The sequence below is a fragment of the Rosa rugosa genome, chromosome 7, assembly GCF_958449725.1.
Source record: "Rosa rugosa chromosome 7, drRosRugo1.1, whole genome shotgun sequence".
NCBI classification, from domain to species: Eukaryota; Viridiplantae; Streptophyta; class Magnoliopsida; order Rosales; family Rosaceae; genus Rosa; species Rosa rugosa.
Genome location: NC_084826.1, coordinates 9,272,809 through 9,293,324, shown reverse-complemented (window position 1 = coordinate 9,293,324; position 20,516 = coordinate 9,272,809). Strand labels below are relative to the sequence as shown.

Genomic DNA, 20,516 nt, shown 5'->3' with positions numbered 1-20,516 from the left:
TGGGCAGATCATTGGGATTAGCTATAGGAGGAGCTTCTCCTCTTCCTCTGATTTAATTTTTATTACTAATTAAAAAAAAAAGTAATTGTATTGATATTGGGACTATACGGTTATGCAATGTTATAATATATCAATCTAGACTCTAGAAGCTTGAAATTATTTCTAAAATACCTAAAAGATATTCAATTTTTGCAAAATTGCTTTTGTATGAGGAATATTACATCATATATTCAATCCGATGTAGACTTGTTTTGTAATTTTATAACTCATAAGAAAATTTCATGAATGCCAAGAGTATACGACCCATGTTTAATTTTTTTTCTAGCAATGCACGTGATGACTGAATAGATTAATTCAGAAAATGAAATTACTTTGTAATTATTATTTTTTGAATAATATTACCTTGTAATTTTTTGACATTACAATTACCTTGTAATTTTAGTTCTATAATTCCATTTGTTTAATATCTCAAATTAAAGACATTATCCTAATTTTAGTGCACTTGAATAGGATCTTCCTCAAAGAAACACACGAGGGTCATCATGAGTCCTATGACTAAGCTTCGGGGTGAAGTGGCAAAGGGATTCCTACATGACCTTCCATAAAAGTTTAAGGGCAAAAGGATAAGTGGAGTCATTGAGTGCCTCTTTAATCGACCAACCTAAAGGCATTTTCCATCTTCGGCTAAATGTTTTGACCCCCACCCAAACCCTAAATCCCTCTACTTTAACTATTTTTTTAAGATTCCATTTGAAAGAAAAAGGCATTCTCCTACAAATTAAGTAGTACTAGTCCAAAGCTAGCTCCACTAGCTAGTTTGATCATTGCATTATCAACTCACTTAACGCCATAAGAAAGAAAATTACATTGCTAATCCAAATGAAAGTATGAGCTATTGCTAATCCAAATGAAAGTATGAGCTGGGACAATATTAAACAGGCTCTACAGCAAAAAGAATATGAGAGATACGGAAAGCTAGGACTTCCAATTATCACTAAAACGAGTGTGCAAATTGTGGCACGGCAACGGCAAGTGTGCCAAATTGACTTCCAAGTCTTTAAATCAATGGATTAGAACTTGGAAGAAGTAATTATTAGGAACTATGAAAGGGGAAAAGAAAACACTTGAATAATCTGTAGATAAACGACTCCTCAATTTACTAATATATATTTTTTGCTCAATGTAAAGACTAAATCTATTGCTAGGATTATGAATAGTAAGTACTTCGAATTGATAGTAATCCGGTCGATGTTCTCTGATTCGACTAATCGAATGATGAAAATACCTCAACTAGTCATATTCCGGTTTGTTCGTATGCTTTAACCATAAATCGGGATCCAAACTTTCGGGTAATCTACATGTTCATGACAAATTGTCATAAATTGAGTTCAGAAATAACCTCTCATTATGGCATACCGCCATACCCGGCCCTTGTAGCAGAACCGGAGGAATGTTAAGGACATGGAGCCCCTTATATTCAACTCATCAGTAAGTGAGGATAGATTATTCAGATTATTTTATAAGGGTTGATAATAAATGAATGGTTAGATTGCATTAAATACACTTTTTGTTTATTAAAAATAAAGTTGATAATAAATATCAAGGATTGAGATTATTTTATAAGGGTTGGGTCACTTGCACCGTCAGTGCATAGAATAATTTCCAGTAAGTGAGATACATAAAACAATTTTTTTTTTTTTGGAAAGGTGATACATCAAGCATTTACCCTGATGGTTTTTGTAGCTGCAATGAAAGTATGAAACTAAGCTGGAAGCCAATACTGCAAATCATCTTTGAGAGCACCAAAATCCGCTGTGCATGGACTTCTTGTTTCGCAGTGAACAGAAACCCTAGAAAAACTGGTTTTAAATTTTAAAGAAAGAGAAGATGCTGATTGGGGAACGGGACCCGGGATTTGCGGGTCCCATGTGAGGGGTAACGAAGGAACATGGTTCTTAATTTTGATAGTTTTTTGGGCAAAGGGGATTTCATTAGCAAGTTCACTAATCATTACTTCACCCACAAACTAATCCCTATTAGTTAAAATAAGGAAAATTCTATCTCGGGTATTAATGGAAAAATGAAAATTGAGTGGGAAGTATGATCGAAGTGGTGCTTATGGTGTGAGTTGGGCCTCGACCGCGGGCCAAGAGTTTGAACCGTGACCCGCCCACCCGACAATTCCCCGTTTAAACGGGCCGACGTGGGGGTTCTGTACGGAATATGACTAACAACTTTTTTCCTTCCCATTTTACATGGATTCTCAGTTTAACTATATAGGGTGTGGTGCATTTGGGGCTCCACCGCCTCCACCTCTGCTTATTATGTTGCGGCCGCCACCGAGTGTTTGCTTTCATTTTTTTTCCTTCGTCCACAAATCTTTTTCTTTTTGCAAGTCAAAAGCAAACTGAATGTAATTAAGAATGCTAGGCCAAGCAGAAAAGAAGCGTTTAGGATTTTTAAGTATGATTACTCAAGCATGAAGCATGCAGAGACTTGTTTTTAACTTTATTGTCAACTCGGGGAGGGTTTAATATTTTTCAATTTTTTTTATTGAGAATTATGTTAAGGTGTGATTTGAGCTATGATAAGATTGAGTTATTTAGTCTTCTTCAAGTTGACGTATAATTCGAGAACTTGAATTTGCGAAACTTAGACTACACAAACGTTGCAAAACATTATACAAAAGAAATAATAAGTTTAAACAAATTGATTTGCAATATTCATGGTATTGGCATATATGTCTTATTGCACGAGGATTTACTATTATGTGTGTTTTCTTGACTATCTTAACTATCTCATGCATCGATGTGGAATGAGACTAAAACAATCCTAACCGGCTAACCTGAATGATCTCTCTAATGTTAGTTGGAACAATGAAATCAAACGCAAAACATGCTTAAGCATCATTGCAAAATAACTGTTCACAACGAAATGTCAAAACGACTATCGGTAGTGTTCGCATGTAGGATCAACACGAATGATATTGATTTGGATACGCTTGATGACAAACAAATGATCTTGCTGCCAGACTCTGCCCTTACTATATGCTTTACATCACTTTAAAATATTTTTGTACTGTTTAAAAGAATTTTTTTTTACATATTTTACATCAGATTCTTGTAACATAATACATCAAATGACTTGATAGAAAACTCATAATCACAATCTTTTGACCACACTAGTTGATTTCTCAAACAAGGAATAAAGCTTCCTCAATTATAACAAAATTCCATACAGGAGTATGCCAATATCATTACATATTCACACCACTATTTCATCATGAAATCAAATAAAGTTGAATCATCTTGAAAACTAATGGTGATGATGTGTGTTATATAGTGGGCCGCTCGGAGCCGTCCGATATAAAAGAGCGCAGTGTTTTGTTCTATCATGAGCCGGCGGGAAGTGGGGTTGGGGCTCATGCGCGCGTGTTTTCTTTAAAAGCGTGCCGGAAGCCGACCGGGCCATCATGGCTCGAGCCAAGCCAACTTGGCCATAAAGATAGAGCAGACTCTTCGTAAGAAAGAAGCAAAGTCATAAATGGGGCTCCGGTTTTACACCGGTTGGATAGAATGGGCGGCCCAGTTAAACTAATACCAAAATAATAATAATAATAATAATCTTTATAGTATCTTTACACACAGTCTTTAAACTCTTCGATGAAGATTGAGACTGGTTTTTGGGGTGTACTTTTCTTGGTTGAAGAGCCTCGAACGAGTTAAATCTAGAAAATTAAAGCAAGGGAACCCAGATTTTAATTGCTGATGGGATTAATTGGGAAATTGAATTATTGATTGATATTTGGGCCCATCATTAAATATTTAATGTATTTGTACTTGTAAATATGGGAAACTGAAATTAAGACCCCCTGCAGTCATTTTGATACGTAGAGTAGGAAAGTAAGCAAGCAAGAAATAAACAAGTGAGTTTTATGATTGGTGACATTCTGCTCTCTCACAAAATGACATTTTCAGGAAAGTGAAAGGTTCGTTCTCATAATTTTATAATAAAATTTGTACTATACACACATTATATATGTATGACATACATATTTGACAGTATGCAGATCTTAAGTAGACGTTATGAGTTACACATCGTCAGATTCCGCATGTATATCATACATTTATCATGTAAAACTATACAAAATCAATAATTAATTCGATAATAATCGAGCCAATAATTAATTTCATTGGTGAATAGTGTCAATTTTGTTCTTATACGAACATAATTGACATACCTAGTAAATACACTGGCGAAATATTGAAAATTCGTATTATTTTACAATGAATTAAGAACTAACTATTTGCTTAGCTGAATTTTCTTTTATTAATTATATTGTGTTTTTGAACAAAAAAGTAGTCTTAGCCGTTGAAGCGGTTCTCCGGGCTATAAAAGGGAAGATACATTGTTTAATTGAGTCCTTAGTCCTTCCTCACTGATCATAAACAACGTCCCACTCGCCTTGATCTCTAAACTCTCTGTCACCCAAGAATCGAATCCTTTTTGTTGGAGTACAGAGGGAATTGGGGACGACGAAGGGCTTCGTCTCTTTCACCCTTTTCTTCATTCACTCACATCTCAAAGAGAAAAGCGAAAGCACAAGCTACCTATCTACCTAGCAATTCGTTGCTTTGTTTTGTTTAATTTATATAATATATTGCATTTACTAGAATAAGAGCGAAAAGGCTCTTTTCTTCAACCTCTGCCACCACCCACCTTTGAAGAAGCACCACCTCAGAGATTTTTCTTCTCTCCTTTTCCTGCTTTTCTGGGCCTTTCGCCGCCTTCTGGTTCGGCTCTGAGCAAATTGGTGGCGCATTTAAGGTTTTGGCAGAGCCTGCTTTTGGCAGAAGCGCTTTTGAAATAATTAAAAGCTTTCAACGCTGCATTTAAGAACACTCTCACTGCCACTTCTTCGAACGGAGAATTCTTAAACCCAGCAACAACACTTTGTAATTCCTCTACTGCTTTTTTTTTTTTTTATCAAATCTGAAAGCAAAGGAAAAAGCTGATACATCAAAGTCAAGAGCCCGGGGAGGGAGAGAAAGTGACATTTCAAGCAAGGTATGGTAGTTTAAGATGGTGTTGAGTTTGGTTTGTACTCTTTAGTCAGTTAGTTCCCGAAAACCATGTTAGTCTTTGTTTTTAGTCTTTGTGGGTTTCTGTGGATGTTTCAATCTTTTTTTAGTTCTGGAAGGAATTTTCTCTGAGTTTTTTGGATCTGGGGTCTTATTGGCTTTCGTTTTCTGGGGCTGCCGGCTTCGTTAATTTGATTTTATATACACAAGCTTTTGTCTCATTTACTGTCTTTTTATGTGTTTCGGATCTACCAGGATTTAGACGTTACCACAATGTTGCCTCAGAAGCAAGCAGAGGAGGCAATAGTCTCCAACTTTAGCGAGGGAGCAGATCATGAAGGAAAGGAATTGGGAGCAGAAGAGAATAAAGATGGAGAAAACGCCTCATTGTTTAGTGTCAAGAACTTTCTCTGGCATGGTGGCTCTGCTTGGGACGCCTGGTTCAGCTGTGCTTCCAATCAAGTACTACTTGCTAAAAACCAATCCATCTAAGATACAGTTTCGGTTTTTTTCTTGATTTTGGTCTAATTCGTTTTGTGGTTTTTGCAGGTGGCGCAAGTACTATTGACACTTCCATACTCATTCTCTCAGCTCGGACTTTTATCCGGTATCTTGCTTCAGCTGTTCTATGGGATCGTCGGAAGCTGGACGGCTTATCTAATCAGTGTGCTCTATATTGAGTTCCGGAGCAGGAAGGAGAAGGAGAATGTTAATTTCAAGAACCATGTTATCCAGGTCAGTGATACTGTGCTTCTTATTAGGACCACCAACATCATTGATATTGGCTAATCTTTAAAGCAAAATATATCTGAAGTTACAGTGCGCTCCAAATTCCTTTTAAATCGATCTCCACTAAAAGCAAACACTGTTTTTGGTTCCAGTGGTTTGAAGTGCTTGATGGGTTACTTGGTCCTTACTGGAAAGCAGTGGGGCTTGCCTTCAACTGTACCTTCCTCCTATTTGGATCTGTCATTCAGCTCATTGCTTGTGCAAGGTAAATCCTGTTTCCATTTTTACTTTCTGACGAGGTATATTTCATCTCTGTTTTCTGTGATTTTAACTGTCGGCGTTTCGTTCATCAGCAACATATATTACATCAATGACAATTTGGACAAGAGGACTTGGACATATATCTTTGGAGCTTGCTGTGCCACTACAGTGTTCATACCTTCTTTCCATAACTATCGGATTTGGTCTTTCCTTGGACTTGGAATGACCACTTACACAGCCTGGTACATGACCATAGCAGCTGCTGTTCACGGACAGGTAAAAACCCACTAATCCACTGTTGTCACCTTTTTCAAATAAGATACTTTCTTTTTCACTTTAGGGTAAGAAGTAAACTTTTATGGGGTGAAAAACTGAGAATGATTGCCCTTTGCAGGTTGAAGGTGTTACACACTCGGCTCCCCAAAAGATGGTGCTGTATTTCACCGGCGCCACCAACATACTATACACCTTTGGTGGCCATGCTGTTACAGTGTAAGCCTTTCTCTTTTTCCCCCTCCACTATTATAATTTCACTACCTTCTACATGGCTTCTGCTTGCAGCTTTTGCCGGCGTCTTGGTTTTCGAGACCCAGACAAGATAATCCTATCTACTTTTGTTTGGTCTTGGAAAACAACAGTTAACCTCCCCATTAGAATTTCAGTAAAATGGTCCTAGTTTTTTTTACCAAAAGAATGCATGTTCTGTGTTTCAGGCTTTTAACCATTATTCAGTCTCATTCAATTTGTCTTCGACGGTGGCATATTATAATTTCTATATGATAGAGACTTTCATTGTCTTTGTTTTTAAGCTAGAGCTAGACTTAATTATTCAGTTCACATATCAGCTACAGTTCTAAGCTACAGATCTAATCTAAAGATATGGCATATAGGGTGTTCCTGGTCAATTTCTTGATTATAAAATGTCTCCCCATGTTCTTGTTGACCTTGAAATAGATACAATTGGAACTATATTATTCATGTGAAAGGACTCTGAGTTTCTGATCAGTGAAGTGTGCAAATTATTTTTGCAGGGAAATCATGCATGCCATGTGGAAGCCACAAAAATTCAAGTACATTTACTTGTTTGCCACACTCTATGTTTTCACATTGACAATTCCCTCGGCTTCGGTCGTTTACTGGGCCTTCGGCGATGAGCTTCTCAACCATTCCAACGCCTTCTCTCTCCTCCCCAAGAATGCGTGGCGTGACGCTGCTGTTATCCTCATGCTCATTCACCAGGTCCTTATTCACCTATTCATTTTTTTTTACCCTGAGCAGACATTGTGTTTACTTTTTACAGTCACTGACACTGTAATTTTTTGGTGAAACTGTTACAGTTTATTACTTTTGGGTTTGCTTGCACACCATTGTACTTTGTGTGGGAGAAGGTGATCGGTATGCATGACACAAGAAGCATTTGCTTGAGGGCACTGGCTAGGCTTCCAGTTGTGATCCCAATTTGGTTCTTGGCTATAATCTTTCCGTTTTTCGGACCGATTAACTCTGCGGTTGGGGCTCTCTTGGTTAGTTTCACAGTCTACATCATCCCATCTTTGGCTCATATGCTCACATACAGAAAAGCATCTGCCAGACAGGTAAATATATCCATCTCCTAACTAACTTACTGTATTCTCCTGCACAATTATGCAGTATACTGTTTGTCAAGTGGCAAGGTGTAATTATCTTGATTTGGTGGGGGTGTCTGGGTCATTGTGGTGAGTGGAACCTGGGTTTGATGGGGATTCCCGCAGACCAGAGTTGAGTCCAGAGAGGGAGAGAGAGAGAATGGGAGCAGCAAATGTACAAAGAACATTTATGGCTTTGATTTGGAAATGTTACGAGAAGAATTGAGATAGGTGGCCAGTCCTTTTCGTTTAGTTATACACTACAGTTGGGGAGTGTTATAGATGAGCTGTTTTGATTTGACTCTCTCTAAGTTGGGCATGCCTATATTGAACAAAAATTTTATAGCTTGAAACTCTGAAACCAAATGTCGTTTGGGTTACTTTATGTTGAATCTAAAGTTACTTTTTGTTGAATCAAAACATAGTAATGTTAAGTAATTTGTTTTTACTGTATATTGCAGAATGCTGCGGAGAAGCCACCATTCTTTTTACCAAGTTGGACAGCCATGTTTGTGATCAACTCCTTCATAGTTGTGTGGGTTCTGGTAATCGGGTTCGGGTTCGGTGGATGGGCCAGCATGACCAACTTTGTGAGGCAAGTGGACACATTTGGGCTGTTTGCAAAGTGCTATCAATGCAAGCCCCCAAAGCCAGTAGTAGCACCAGCCCCACATAACTAAAAGTTCCATCACCCCAAAAGCTTGAAGATGATTCTCAGCTATCAAATCCTCTCTCTAGCAGACCTGATTCCTCTTCATATTTTGTACCATACATGGGGAAATAGTAATATTTGCCCCCCCCTACATGTGATGTGTGTTGGATTTTTCTCTTTTTTATTTATTTTTCTATTTTTTAAAATTAGTTTATGAATAGTGTGTTGAGTTGTGTTGATGATTTCTTTTCCTATCACAACAGAGGTTAATTAATTAAATGAAATATATATGTTTTTAGGTATTGTCTTTTTTTTTTATAAATATTTTTGTTCCAGCTTTTGTGGTGGATATTGTTAAGATTTTGTTGTTGGGCTTGGTATGGCTCCCCTCAGTGTCATTATTACTTGGCATGTTTCCAAAGGGGGTTATAAAATGGCAAGGTATGGGTCTTGTAACGTGGCTTTATCTCAAGGGGTGTATGTGGACTTGTTTTAATGCCTCCCTTTGACCTTAGATTCCTTCCATTTGAGAGTTTTAGAGTGTGAGAGAATGGATCGTGGACCCGCTTCACTTCCACTTGGGTTGCACGTGGATTCCCTTAATATCACCTGCTGCTCTCCTCTTTCAAGTTTGAAGTAACCTATAAAAATTGACTCGTTTACTGTCATACTTATAACAAATTACATCAAACTTTTAATTGTCGAGTGTTTTCTACTCTCGATGAGTAGGTCCTAATTTCTTACAATTGAAATGATATTGTGATTCATGGATGTGCATTTGATACTGTGATTCATCGACGTGCATGAGTCTAAACCTAGAAGGTTAGAAGGACATACCTACTTGTGTGATGGGTTTGTAGCCACGACCCCTATTCATAATGGATATAGGTAGCAAATGATATTGTCATTATTGTGATTCATCGACATGTATGACCTAAGCTACTGAACAAATACTTTAATCGACATCAACGTAGGATCAACCACTCATACTCACGACGTTTAGGAAGCTAAAGAAGTGTCGAATAAATGATAGTGTTCGTTGACGTGCAAGAACCTAAGTCCATACGTACGGTTAGAAGGGTATCCCTACTTGCGATGGATATGTAATCAATGCAAGATCGACCACGCATACTCGTGATGGGTAGGTAGCAAAACAAATGTCGAATAAATGATATTGTGATTCATCGACATACATGACCTCTGCCCCTAAGGTTAGAAATTCATCGAACAATAAATACTTTGATTGACATCAACACAGGATCAACCACGCATATTCACTATGGGTATGTAGCAAAACAAATGTCAAATAAATATTGTGTTCGTTGACGAATAAGAGCCTAAGTTTCTAAGGTTAGAAGGGATTCCTACCCGCGATAGGTATGTAATTTTCTAGAGCTCGTAAGAGTTTCTGTTTTCTTTGAGTTCCCGTCTAAAATCCCCGAAGCCAGAGGCGGGGATACACCAAGTCAACCCGATGAGAAAATTCGTCATACCAATGATCTAAGAGGAAAGGAATTGTAAATGGGCTGATCTCAATTTGATTTCGTATTTGGGCCTGCAGCTCAATTTTCTTTCCCAGATAATATCTTTGTTTTTTTTTTTGTTTTTTTTTTTTGGGCCCAAACCCAGAGATAATATTATCTTGTATATGCCCCAAACGGCCGAACGCTATACACTACAAAGAGAGAGGAGTCGAATAAGTGAGCGATCGATTAGTTAATTTCTTCCTTCCCCGAGTGGGTGGGGGTGGTTCAGAACTAGTCTGCAGATACAAACAAATGAGAAAGAACGGTCCAAGAGGGTTTTTTATTGTTTTTTCCTTCCCTTTTAAATTGGAAGTATTATCAGAGTAGATAATAGTCCTACTCAGTCGCTTAAGATTGCTTGTCGTAGGAGGACAAAAGATCTGCTGAGATGAGTGAATCAAGAGCAGAAGCTGATCATCAGGCAAGTTCATGAGCTTGGCTCTTCTTTTCTCTTTGAGTTTTTCGTCATTAACGTTTTTATAAATGCCCTTTTTGATTTTGTCAGTTTTCCTTTTCTTATACGAAAATGTTTAGTCTTAATATTATATTCAATTGATTTCTGCTCTTGCTTAGGAAGCACTATTGAAATTGTGGTGATCGGGTTTTCTTCATGTCAGTGTTTCACCACAAAAGGCTTGTCAGGGAAAACAATAATATGAAAAAAATTTAAGAATGAAATTCAGCCAAAACCAACACTCTCAGTCCCTCACAATCACATTAGAGCAAGTCCACCCGTTGTCAATAAATGTCAAGGTCGAAAAGTCAAGGGGTCGACCAGTCAAGAAACTGTTCACTGCCACTGGACATGGGTTTCCACCCGTTCCGTTTCTTGACCAGTCAGTTTTACTGTTCATTGATTTTTTCTTATATATGTTTTGTATGAGAAATTCAGTTTCGAATCGATTTTTATTTTCGAAACGAACGTTATTTAGGGAGTCGTGAAAATTGACTTTTTATACGTTCGGAATTTGGGAAAACTTCCTTCATGAAAGTTGTAGAACTCGTCGATACGATCTCGTGCATATATGGAACGCAATATTCATACGATCTCGTATGAATTTATTATGAATTTTTGAAATCTGAGAATTTTCTATAAATAGCAAAAAAAAATTCTATTTTGTTTCAAAGGATGAAATTTTTTCTTTTTTTCATTCCCCCACCCCTCCGGTTCTCTCTCTCTCTCGCGCGCTCCCCCAGACTTGGCGGGTCTCGTCCGACCAGACCCGGCTTTTTCTCCCTCCTCCGGCCACGGTCCCAGCGCTCCCAAGGTCGCCTCGCCTCACCCAGCCGCTCCGTAGCGTCAGCCCTACCAACCGCTGCCCCCAGGCCGAGATCGAAGCAACTCCAGGCGGAGCAAATCGGACTCGGCGACCACGCCTCCTCTCTTCCGCGTCTCTCTCTGTGCGTCAGTGGCTGACGTCAGCCACGATTTCTTCTGGGCTGAGCTGGCAGCCAGTCAGTTTGGGTCAAGATTTTAGTTAGGGGCTTGCCTTTTTTTTTTGGACTCGGTCATGAAAAGCCAAACCTTGGCTGGGCAAGATTGGGCCGGTGGATGCAAGTTTTTCCTTGTGGCCGGTCACCACCTCATTCATCCTTGCTGGAGGCCGGTCAAAATAAGACCGGTGGAAATGCTCTTATTAGTATGGACTAGACATTCACGTATATTTCATATAAAAATTATTTCCTAATTTAAACAGGAAAGAGAAATTTCAATTAGATGAACTTCTATGATGTTCAGTGGATAGTACAACGTATCATGTCAGCCTCCCGTCATCCGACGTGGAAAATGGTCGGTAGAGTTCCAAACAGAATTCGAAAAGTTAACGCTGATGCCTGTAGTCTTGCCTTTGTATCGGTGGTGAGGGGAAGGAAAAAAAGAATTGAAGTGAGCTAAAGGTTGATTACCATTTGGTCCTTAACAGTTTCATATGTGCTGTTGACAGTGTTTTTGCCCAGCTTTTTCAATACGCAAGGTCCCTGGTTCGACTTCTTTTAGGAGTTTCTATATTTTTTGGCAGAACCTTAATTACCCAGCTGCAGCTCCGCCACTGCATTGGACCTTATCATCTAGACAACCTTGAAGCTATGATGGAGCTCAAACAGCGTTAGGTGCAATACTAACACACTATTTTTCCATAATCTGTGCGCAAAGGTTTCTATTGAGATTGCAAATATATTGTTGCTTGATATATGGCTGTTTCATAATTGATACTGGAACTTTTCCTCGGGTATTATGAACACGGCCAAAATTTGACGCCGAAAGATCTGTCTGATCCAATATTCAATATTAAATAATGCCATAATTTGACGCCAAAGGATTCCTAACTAGTTGATTAGTACTACTGTAGTTCAGTTTATTTCTTTGGGAAATTTTTGCAAATTAAAGTAACTCAATTAAAGCTCTATTCAAAAAAAAAAAAAAAAAAAAAATTAAAGCTCTATTGTAGGAAGATGTGCCTACCATTCAACGACCTAAGTCAATTAAGTGAGCTTAGTTTGACAGATGAGAAAGCAAAGCATTCACGAAATAGTTTGTTACAGATATGACTATTCTTTTCCTCTTCCACTGGTGGCGGTTCAGAATTGGTCAAATGTATTTAATAAATTTTGCATAGGTACAGATCAGAAGTGGAGCAAGAATACAACTAATTTGGAGTCACTTGTTCCAGGGTGTTCCTATTCTCATATATCCATCTTCATAGTTGGCTACAAATCAAAGCCGATATGCAGTGATTGGGGAAAAAGCTCAAATTGGTGGTCCGACGACAAAGGAAAACCTGCCAAGATGACTGAATTCCAGCAGGAAATCCAGGTAAGAACTTCTAAGCTTCGCTTAATTTCGAGTCGTCTATAGGAGTGTAATAGCTTATATGGTCAAACGCAAATTCCTGCTTCTTCACAGTTGATTATTGTAGCGAAGGTAGCTGCTAGTTAACATACTTATTCTATTTGACGATCGAGTCCTACTTAGTTATATCCACTGTCTATTTCATTTTGTAATGAGTACAATATTTTTACCTGGTCAGAAGTAAAATTCCTGCTGCTTGACAGTTAATTATAGTAAATAGTAAAGCTAGCTACTAGTCAACATACTTATTCTATAAACTTATGAAGATCGAGTCTAAGTTAGTTCGATCCACTCTGTTTCATTTTGTAGCTCTCATATTTCAAGCACACCTAAAAATGAACAAATAATACAAGTATATGTGTATTCTGTCATATTTACATTCTGTCGTACGAAACAAATTCAAACAGCAAGTAGAAGCAATTGACAAGAAGAAAGAGTGGCATCGGGAGATTACTGAAAAGCTTCACCGCAAGGTGGAAAGTGGTTCTGGATGTCTGAGCATCCACACAGTTCCAACGAAACTTCGACGAGTGAAGGATGAGGCCTACAACTGTCGCATTGTCTCAATTGGTCCTTTGCATCTAGGCAACCATGACCTTGCAGCCATGAGAGAGCGTAAATGGGCTTACATGCATCACTTATTTCAGCGAATTGAAGATCGTCAGCAGTTTCTAGAGTGTTGGAAAGAGTGCACGAGTGCTGTTTATGATTTAGACTCAGAAATTCGTGGCTGCTATGCTAAAAGGATGAGCCACAAAGACAAGGGACACAAGGAGCTTGCAGAAGTTGTGTTAGTTGATGGATGCTTCATTCTGGAACTTTTCCTCAAGTATGAGGAACACTTGAATATGACACTGGATTATCAATCTGATGCAATATTCAATAGTGCTTGGATGATCGCGGCTCTTCAACATGATCTAGCACTACTCGAAAACCAGATCCCCTTTATGATTCTCGAGCGTTTATATGAGGCCATTAAGCCTCATCTAAAGAATAGTCGACCAAACTCTGTCGCTAGCCTTGCTCTTACTTTTTTTCAACCCATGAACTATAAGGCCTTTGTAGAAGATTGGGACACGCAGTACAACCATTTGCTTGATGTCTTGCACAAATTTTACCTCCCAAGTAATTGTGACATCTCAGTAGAAATTGAAATGATTACCGAAATGAAACATCATTCCAGACCTGAACCAGTATTCGGCAGTACTAAAAAATGGGGATTCAATTTTTGTGCTTCAGAGCTTTCGGACGCTGGAATCGAGTTTCAGAAGCAGCAGAGGACGGACCATTTGTTGAACATAACTTTCAGCAGGGGAGTAATTAAAATTCCACCGATTTTCATTGACGATTCACTCTTGAGGAACTTGATTGCTTTCGAGCAATGCAGTCTTGGCAGCCTGCATCACATGACATCATACGCAATTCTCTTGAAGAGTCTCATTCGTTCCCCGCGAGATATCAGACTACTTAAGCAAAGAGGGATCATAAGTTCCAATTGGATTAGAGAAGAAGAGTACTTGTCTCAACTCAAAAGTATACTTGATGAAGTTGTTGTGAAGGAGTTCTACTTTGGTGATTTGTGTGACAAAGTGAATGCTTACCATGGCAAGTTCTGGTTTCGCAGAGGTATAAAGTACATTTATCGCACTTATTTCTCCACAGCATGGAGTATGATATCATTTGTTGCAGCCATTATACTTTTCATTCTCACAGCTTTACAAACATTCTTTACTGTCCGCCCTCGCTAACACTACTCATTATTCAGTCATTTATATGTGTTTAAAGTTTCATCCTGTACGGATAAGTAATCTGTATCATCCTTCTGCTTTCATGATTTATGTGCAATTGTATGGAGCCAAAAGTGGATATTCTGTTCATTCATTATTGCAGCTTATTGTGCACTTTTCCCTTTGATTGTTTCTACAATACATGCGACCATGCGTGAATGACAAACATATGCTGTTATCACTTTTACGACTCAGTTACTTGAGTGAACTTATTTACCTTAACGACCACTTTTGGTTAATTGACATTCCATCAATTGTTTTTAAGGTAGAATATTACATAAAATAAAAATGGATGAGAAACATGCATGTCCCGAAGAATGTCTATTAGTTCATTGTGTCTATAACCATTCTATCTCGGTAAGGCAATCCGTTGTGTTTATTTGGTCATTTTGTAATTGAAGTGGATCTTGCAAGGCATCGAAGTCTGCAGAAAGTGAATGTTTTGGTGGCACAGGGGACTCTGTTTCCAACATTGGTATCTTAAGTTTTTAATCAACTGGCTATGATGTATTATTTAATTTCATTTCTTTTTTGGTTTAGTCAAGTATAAATACGCATTGCCTAGAGTGTTATTGTATTTATATACACCATCGATCTTAAGAAGAGATACCGGTCAACTAACATCTACAAGTTTATTAATCAGCAACGGTTAGAGTACAAATATGAATTAAGGAGCTTTCTCTAAAAAAAAAAAATGAATTAAGGAGCTGGTGCCCATGCCCCATCAATGAGAAATTCAATTACTATAAATTTCTAATAGTCATAAATTCGTAAAAGGTGGCTCCTTGTAGTATATTATTATGGATTAAATACTTGTTACTCCTTCAACTTTTGCCTGAAAAACAGTTTAGTCTCTCGCCTTTCAAATTAAACTGGATAGTCTTTATTCTTTCTAATTCTCACACAACAGGTCCAAAACAGGTCTAAAATGACTATTCTACCCCCAAGATCCTTTTTTATTTTTTTTCTCTCTCTTTTTATATTTATTTTTTCTGCTTTTCTCTCTCTCCCTCTCCACAGATCGATCTTTTCTCTCTTTTTATTTTTTATTTTTTTTCTGGCTGGTTCTCTCTCTCTCTCTCTCCAAGCTCGTATCCGACCTCGAGTTTATCCACTCGATCCACCGCACTCACTACCACTCTGCAGCGCTTGGTGGGCCCCCTCCACCCCTCATGGAAGCTCCGCCGCCACAATTCCATCTCCACCTCCGTCGTCGTCCCCACTAAGCTCAGCCACCTCTCCTCCTCCTCATCCTCCACCACTCCCACCAATAAGCCACCTCACTATCATCATCCAACATATTACGAATGATCAGAAACACCCAGATCAGATCGAGCAATAACAACACACTGAAACTACCAGATTACAAACAATTGATAAAACTAGCCGGAAAAGTTGAAGAACTAACCAAAAGGCAATCTCGTAATGTTAGAAGACACCGTCGGTTGACCCTGCTTCCGATCATCGCTTTCTTTCTCCGGATTCAGCTGAAGCTTATTGTTCTTCTTTGTAGTACTAGTACTAGAAGCTGAAGCCGAGCCAGTTGGAGCCAAAGAAGGCGGTGGAGATTTGACTGAGTTGGTGGTTGGGTTCATTAGAGTAGTTGTCGGAGGCGGCGGTGCTGCTGAGCCGATTGAGGGAGTTGAATCGAAAGACGAGGGCAAGGAAGACAAAGACCCATTTAGTGGCGAGGGCGAGGGCAAGGGAGAAAAGCATAAAGAAATTGAAAAAAGAGAGAGAAGATCAATCTGTGGAGAGGGAGAGAGAGAAAAGCAGAAAAAATAAATAAAAAAAGAGAGAGAAATTGAAAAAAGAGAGAGAAAAAAATATAAAAAATGATCTTGGGGGTAGAATAGTCATTTTAGACCTGTTTTGGACCTGTTGTGTGAGAATTAGAAAGAATAAGGACTATCCAGTTTAATTTAAAATGCGAGGGACTAAACTGTTTTTCAGGCAAAAGTTTGAGGAGTAATAAGTATTTAATCCTATTATTATCTTCATATATAGTTGAGTTGGCGGCCGTCTCATGATAAATTTTTTTATATTTGTTTTAACTATTTAACTTGTTAATTTTTGTATCTTTGTATAATTAAGTAGATAATGGTGTGTGTATAAAATTTCTCATCAGCAAAATAGGAAAAAAAAAAAAAAACAGAAGCAATCAAATAACCGAAGACGATAATTGCCACACTGATCAGGTCCAAACATATAACTTCTTCTATCAAACATATAACATCCCACCCAGTCAAACCTACCACTAAAGTTAAACCTACATTCTCTAAAGCTAGCATAGGAAGAAAGTATAAGAAAGGCGGAAATTGTATTTTAGAGAGACAGAGATACAGATTCTACACAAATTTCCAAAGAAGAAGTTGGAGAGAGAAAATGACATCTATACTTAGATGTGGAGTTCATCAAAGTTATATGAGATTCTTATTTTGCATTCAAATTAATCAATAGTTTTAATGACAACCATTACGTACATTCGTATTTACAAACGGATCCGGCTCCTCTAAAGTGAGGAGGTTGTGAATTTATGTCAATTTCATAAAATCTTGACTCTCTATCTAATCTAAGGGTCCTGACAATTGACACAGTACTATTCCACCAATTTTTTATTTTTTATCTAAATCCTAGTTAACTTGCCGTTAACTCTCTAAAAAAAAAAAAAAAAGAGGAATTTATGGTCAGCGTTCTTCTCTGTGTCAAGTTCTTCTTTGTGCTTCCTTTTCTATTTCTCTTTTGCTACCATGGTTGTGCATTAACCATGGAATGACTGTTCTTGCACTTCTGTTAATTAATAAATTCATAAGGAAATAATCCTATGCTATTTATTCTGTTTTCATAATCACAAATCTGATGTTGTACACTGTACAGAGGATTAGGACTTTTGAAAATGTTGATTTGAAGTGGAATTCCATTAATACAGACATCTGAAGATACCTAAACCATGATCGAAGACCAAAATACACACTGAACTTGCTTTTGTTGTTTTTTTTTTTTTTTTTTTTTTTTTTGTGTTGGAAGAGAAGGGAATTTTTTTTTTTCCAATGGAGTTAATATATCTTAATTTAGTATTGCATCTTGATGAATTTTAAGAACTCTTGAACTCAATTCCATGATTAAGTTTTTGAACTCATCACATAGCAGATTCTCAATTGCGATGCTGAAGATGAGTTCATTAATATTGATGATGCATGATCAAGCTAATAAACAATTTTCTAATTCTCAGGTCCATCAAAGATGAGCATAGGATTATGAAAATTGAATCTGGTCATCCGAGTTCTCTAGTACCCAAACCATAAACAATTTGATAATTTGATTCGTAATTATGAAAATAGAATGAATAACATAGAATTGATTCTAGCTTGATGAATATATTAATTAACACAAGTGCAAGAAGTCATTCTATGGTTAGTACGCAGCCATGGAAGTAAAGAGAAATAGGAAAGGAAGAACGAAGAAGGAACTTGACGAGAAATTCCCAATTTTTTTTTTTTTTTGGAGTTAACGGAAAGTTAACTAGGGTTAAGATGAAAAACCAAAAATTAGTGGAATAGTGATGTGTCAATTGTCAGGACCCTTAGATTGGACAGATGGTCAAGATTTTATGAAATTGACGTAAATTTATAACCTCCTCACTTTAGAGGAGCCGGATCCTTTACAAACAAAGTTAGAGTTCATCAAAGCTATATGAGATTCTTATTTCGCAAATCAACTCGATAGTCTAAATAACAACCATTACATTTGTATTTACGAAAAAAAGTTAAGAATATCTAAGAAGAATAAGATGATTTTGTGTGATTTGAACTAAAATTGACTAAATTCCAAAACATATGAACCATAAACCGAAAATTTTAAACCACATGAACAAGATCGATGAGTGTAACCCAAAACCACCTGAACTATCTAACAAAAAACCAAAAATAGTATAAAACTATAAATCAACTGCAGGCAGAAGACGTGCAGAAATGTAACAAAAGGTTTCGCAAAAGAGAAAACGTAGTTTAGCTTTGGAAGTCATACAAGCATCGATCATAGAAAATACATTTTTTTAAGAACTATAAATGTCCTGGCAGATGACACAGTGCTCTGAGATTAGTCTAGCCATGACACTTCCCTCCTCAATGGCCAATGCTCTACTTCGCTTGTTCCACAGGTGCACGGCATAAGTCTCCTCTTCATTCAACTCATTCAATATCCTTTCCACCCATCTTGATTCCAAATCCTTCTTTGGCTTCCTATAAAGCCTCCAAATCCTATTCCAGTCCACCGGATAAAATGCCTCCGGTGGCAAAACCGTAAGGTTATAACCAGGTGTACTTCCCACTTTCTTAATCACCCTTGAAACCAAGTATGGTCCATTGTGACCCCATTTGTTTCCATTAAAAGTTGAAGCAAATTCATACAAGAAGTCTCTCAAAAGTGGATGCTGTATGTCAAAGATCATCACTGCACCATTTAGTCTAGTCCAGTTTTTGGACTCCGAGTCTATACTTTGTGCCCCAACTGCATTCCTCAAACCAGAGAAGTCCTTCAGAATTATGAAGTCTGTGTCTAAGTATACACCTCCATATTTGTACAGCATTGCCAGCCTAATAAGATTTGATAGGTTTTGAGACAATGGAATGTGACCTGGGTCTCTCCTCCCACTCTTCATTTCATCAAGCCAAGACTCAGCTGGTGTGTTCTTCACTAGAAATGGTAAGTCTGGCGTGATCGCGAGGATTTTGAATTCTCGATCCAGAAGTGGCTTCAGGATTCTGTATCCCAGTTCTGAATCCATGGATTTAGAGATGACCATCAAGCAGCCTTTAGGGTGAGATTTGAAGAGGGTGTCCATGGCCAAGAACTCTCTTTTCCCAAATGACTTTGCCGGTGAAAGCCATATCATGTAGAATTGACTGCTGCATCCATTGTTGAGGAACTCGAGCACCCGACTGTGGAATTTCTGCGTAAAATTATTGGATTTGAGTATCTCAAGTTCTGGGAGTTTGCGCCGGAACCACACAAGTCTCTCCTCTTTCGTGACATTGTCTGGAGGAATCAGGGGATCCAGAAGTTCAGCATTTGCAAATTCATCAATCTTTTCTTGGATGGCAAGTTTCCTTATGCTCTCAGTCTCGGTGGTCTGGTGATCATCAAGATGATGTTCATGACTTGAGCTCAAGAAAGCAGGTGGCATGGGAAGGTTAGAGACGATGGTGTCTGCATAGATGAAGAAGAATATGGCAGCAAATGCGAGGGTGGTGAAGACAGGGGATTCGACAGTGCGCCTAAGGAGCCTATAATCAAGCACTTTCTGGGATATTCTTTTCATTGTTATATATGGTACAGTCAATCAGGCCAGGTGCTACCTTTATATAATCCCTCACATTTGGAGGTCTCTATCATACGATTTACTGCATGTAGTATTCCAAGTTTATGCAATTATGTTATGGACTATGGACCAGAGCTAGCTTGATGTGTATTTCAGGTAGCAAATTCAGCAAGCGACTGTAATCGCTTATTTGCTTTTTTTCAATGTTCAAATCAATCTAATTAATAGGGGCCTGAGAGTCAATTTGGTAAACATTTAATGCTGCTTATCGAAAATAAATACCAATTTACATCCTCTAATCTTTATTTCAGTGTCATATTTATAACTACTTATTACAGCTTCTTGTCTAAAACACCTATTACATCGGCAGATCAATCAATCAATAGAAACTGTAGAGTGACATCTCGATCATCGGAAGGTAGAGGGAGTGGTAGGCTCACACTCAAGTGAATGTGTGTGCACTACAAGAAAAAACATGTTTAACAACATGCAATTAGCGTTGTCAATCACTTTTGACAACGTTTGGCGCATGTTGTAGATGCCAGAGTCATTAAAAGTCCTCGAGTCCTTAACATCGCGCTTTGCATGTTGTCAAAAAGAGGTGAAGCACGTTGTTGTAATTATTCAACAATGAGCTCTGCACGTTGTCATAAATTTTCAACAACGTTTCAAGTGCATGTTGTAAGT

The 20,516-nt window shown here is 38.0% G+C and overlaps 3 protein-coding genes across 5 annotated transcripts; 2 read left to right on the top strand and 1 right to left on the bottom strand.

Moving 5' to 3' along the window:
• The first annotated feature begins 4,411 nt into the window (after positions 1-4,411).
• Positions 4,412-8,650, top strand: LOC133720677 (auxin transporter-like protein 2). Of its 2 annotated transcripts, none has more exons than XM_062147100.1 (9): positions 4,412-5,067; positions 5,328-5,543; positions 5,631-5,816; positions 5,963-6,075; positions 6,164-6,347; positions 6,466-6,563; positions 7,103-7,310; positions 7,409-7,666; positions 8,158-8,650. In XM_062147100.1, exons 2-9 carry the CDS (start codon positions 5,355-5,357, stop codon positions 8,374-8,376), a joined length of 1,455 nt encoding a protein of 484 aa, XP_062003084.1. In that variant the 5' UTR covers positions 4,412-5,067; positions 5,328-5,354; the 3' UTR covers positions 8,377-8,650. The 2 variants fall into 2 exon arrangements, with proteins under 2 accessions (XP_062003084.1, XP_062003083.1); XM_062147099.1 differs by having other exon boundaries at positions 4,413-5,067; positions 5,337-5,543.
• A 3,730-nt stretch (positions 8,651-12,380) lies between these two features.
• On the top strand, positions 12,381-14,599 carry LOC133723368 (UPF0481 protein At3g47200-like). 2 transcript variants are annotated; one of them, XM_062150186.1, is made up of 2 exons: positions 12,381-12,686; positions 13,032-14,599. In XM_062150186.1, exon 2 carries the CDS (start codon positions 13,079-13,081, stop codon positions 14,468-14,470), a length of 1,392 nt encoding a protein of 463 aa, XP_062006170.1. In that variant the 5' UTR covers positions 12,381-12,686; positions 13,032-13,078; the 3' UTR covers positions 14,471-14,599. The 2 variants fall into 2 exon arrangements, with proteins under 2 accessions (XP_062006170.1, XP_062006169.1); XM_062150185.1 differs by having other exon boundaries at positions 12,382-12,686; positions 13,130-14,599.
• A 3,843-nt stretch (positions 14,600-18,442) lies between these two features.
• LOC133722783 (uncharacterized) lies at positions 18,443-19,829 on the bottom strand. Its single transcript, XM_062149653.1, has one exon. It carries the CDS (start codon positions 19,827-19,829, stop codon positions 18,564-18,566), a length of 1,266 nt encoding a protein of 421 aa, XP_062005637.1. The 3' UTR covers positions 18,443-18,563.
• Positions 19,830-20,516: the final 687 nt, after the last annotated feature.

Coding starts and splice junctions, on each gene's coding strand:
- LOC133720677 (XM_062147100.1), top strand. CDS start 5,355: ATGTTGCCTCAGAAGCAAGCAGAGGAGGCAATAGTCTCCAACTTTAGC. Junction 6,076..6,163: donor CAGCTCATTGCTTGTGCAAG/GTAAATCCTGTT, acceptor TTCGTTCATCAG/CAACATATATTACATCAATG. Junction 6,564..7,102: donor GGTGGCCATGCTGTTACAGT/GTAAGCCTTTCT, acceptor TTATTTTTGCAG/GGAAATCATGCATGCCATGT.
- LOC133723368 (XM_062150186.1), top strand. CDS start 13,079: ATGTGTATTCTGTCATATTTACATTCTGTCGTACGAAACAAATTCAAA.
- LOC133722783 (XM_062149653.1), bottom strand. CDS start 19,829: ATGAAAAGAATATCCCAGAAAGTGCTTGATTATAGGCTCCTTAGGCGC.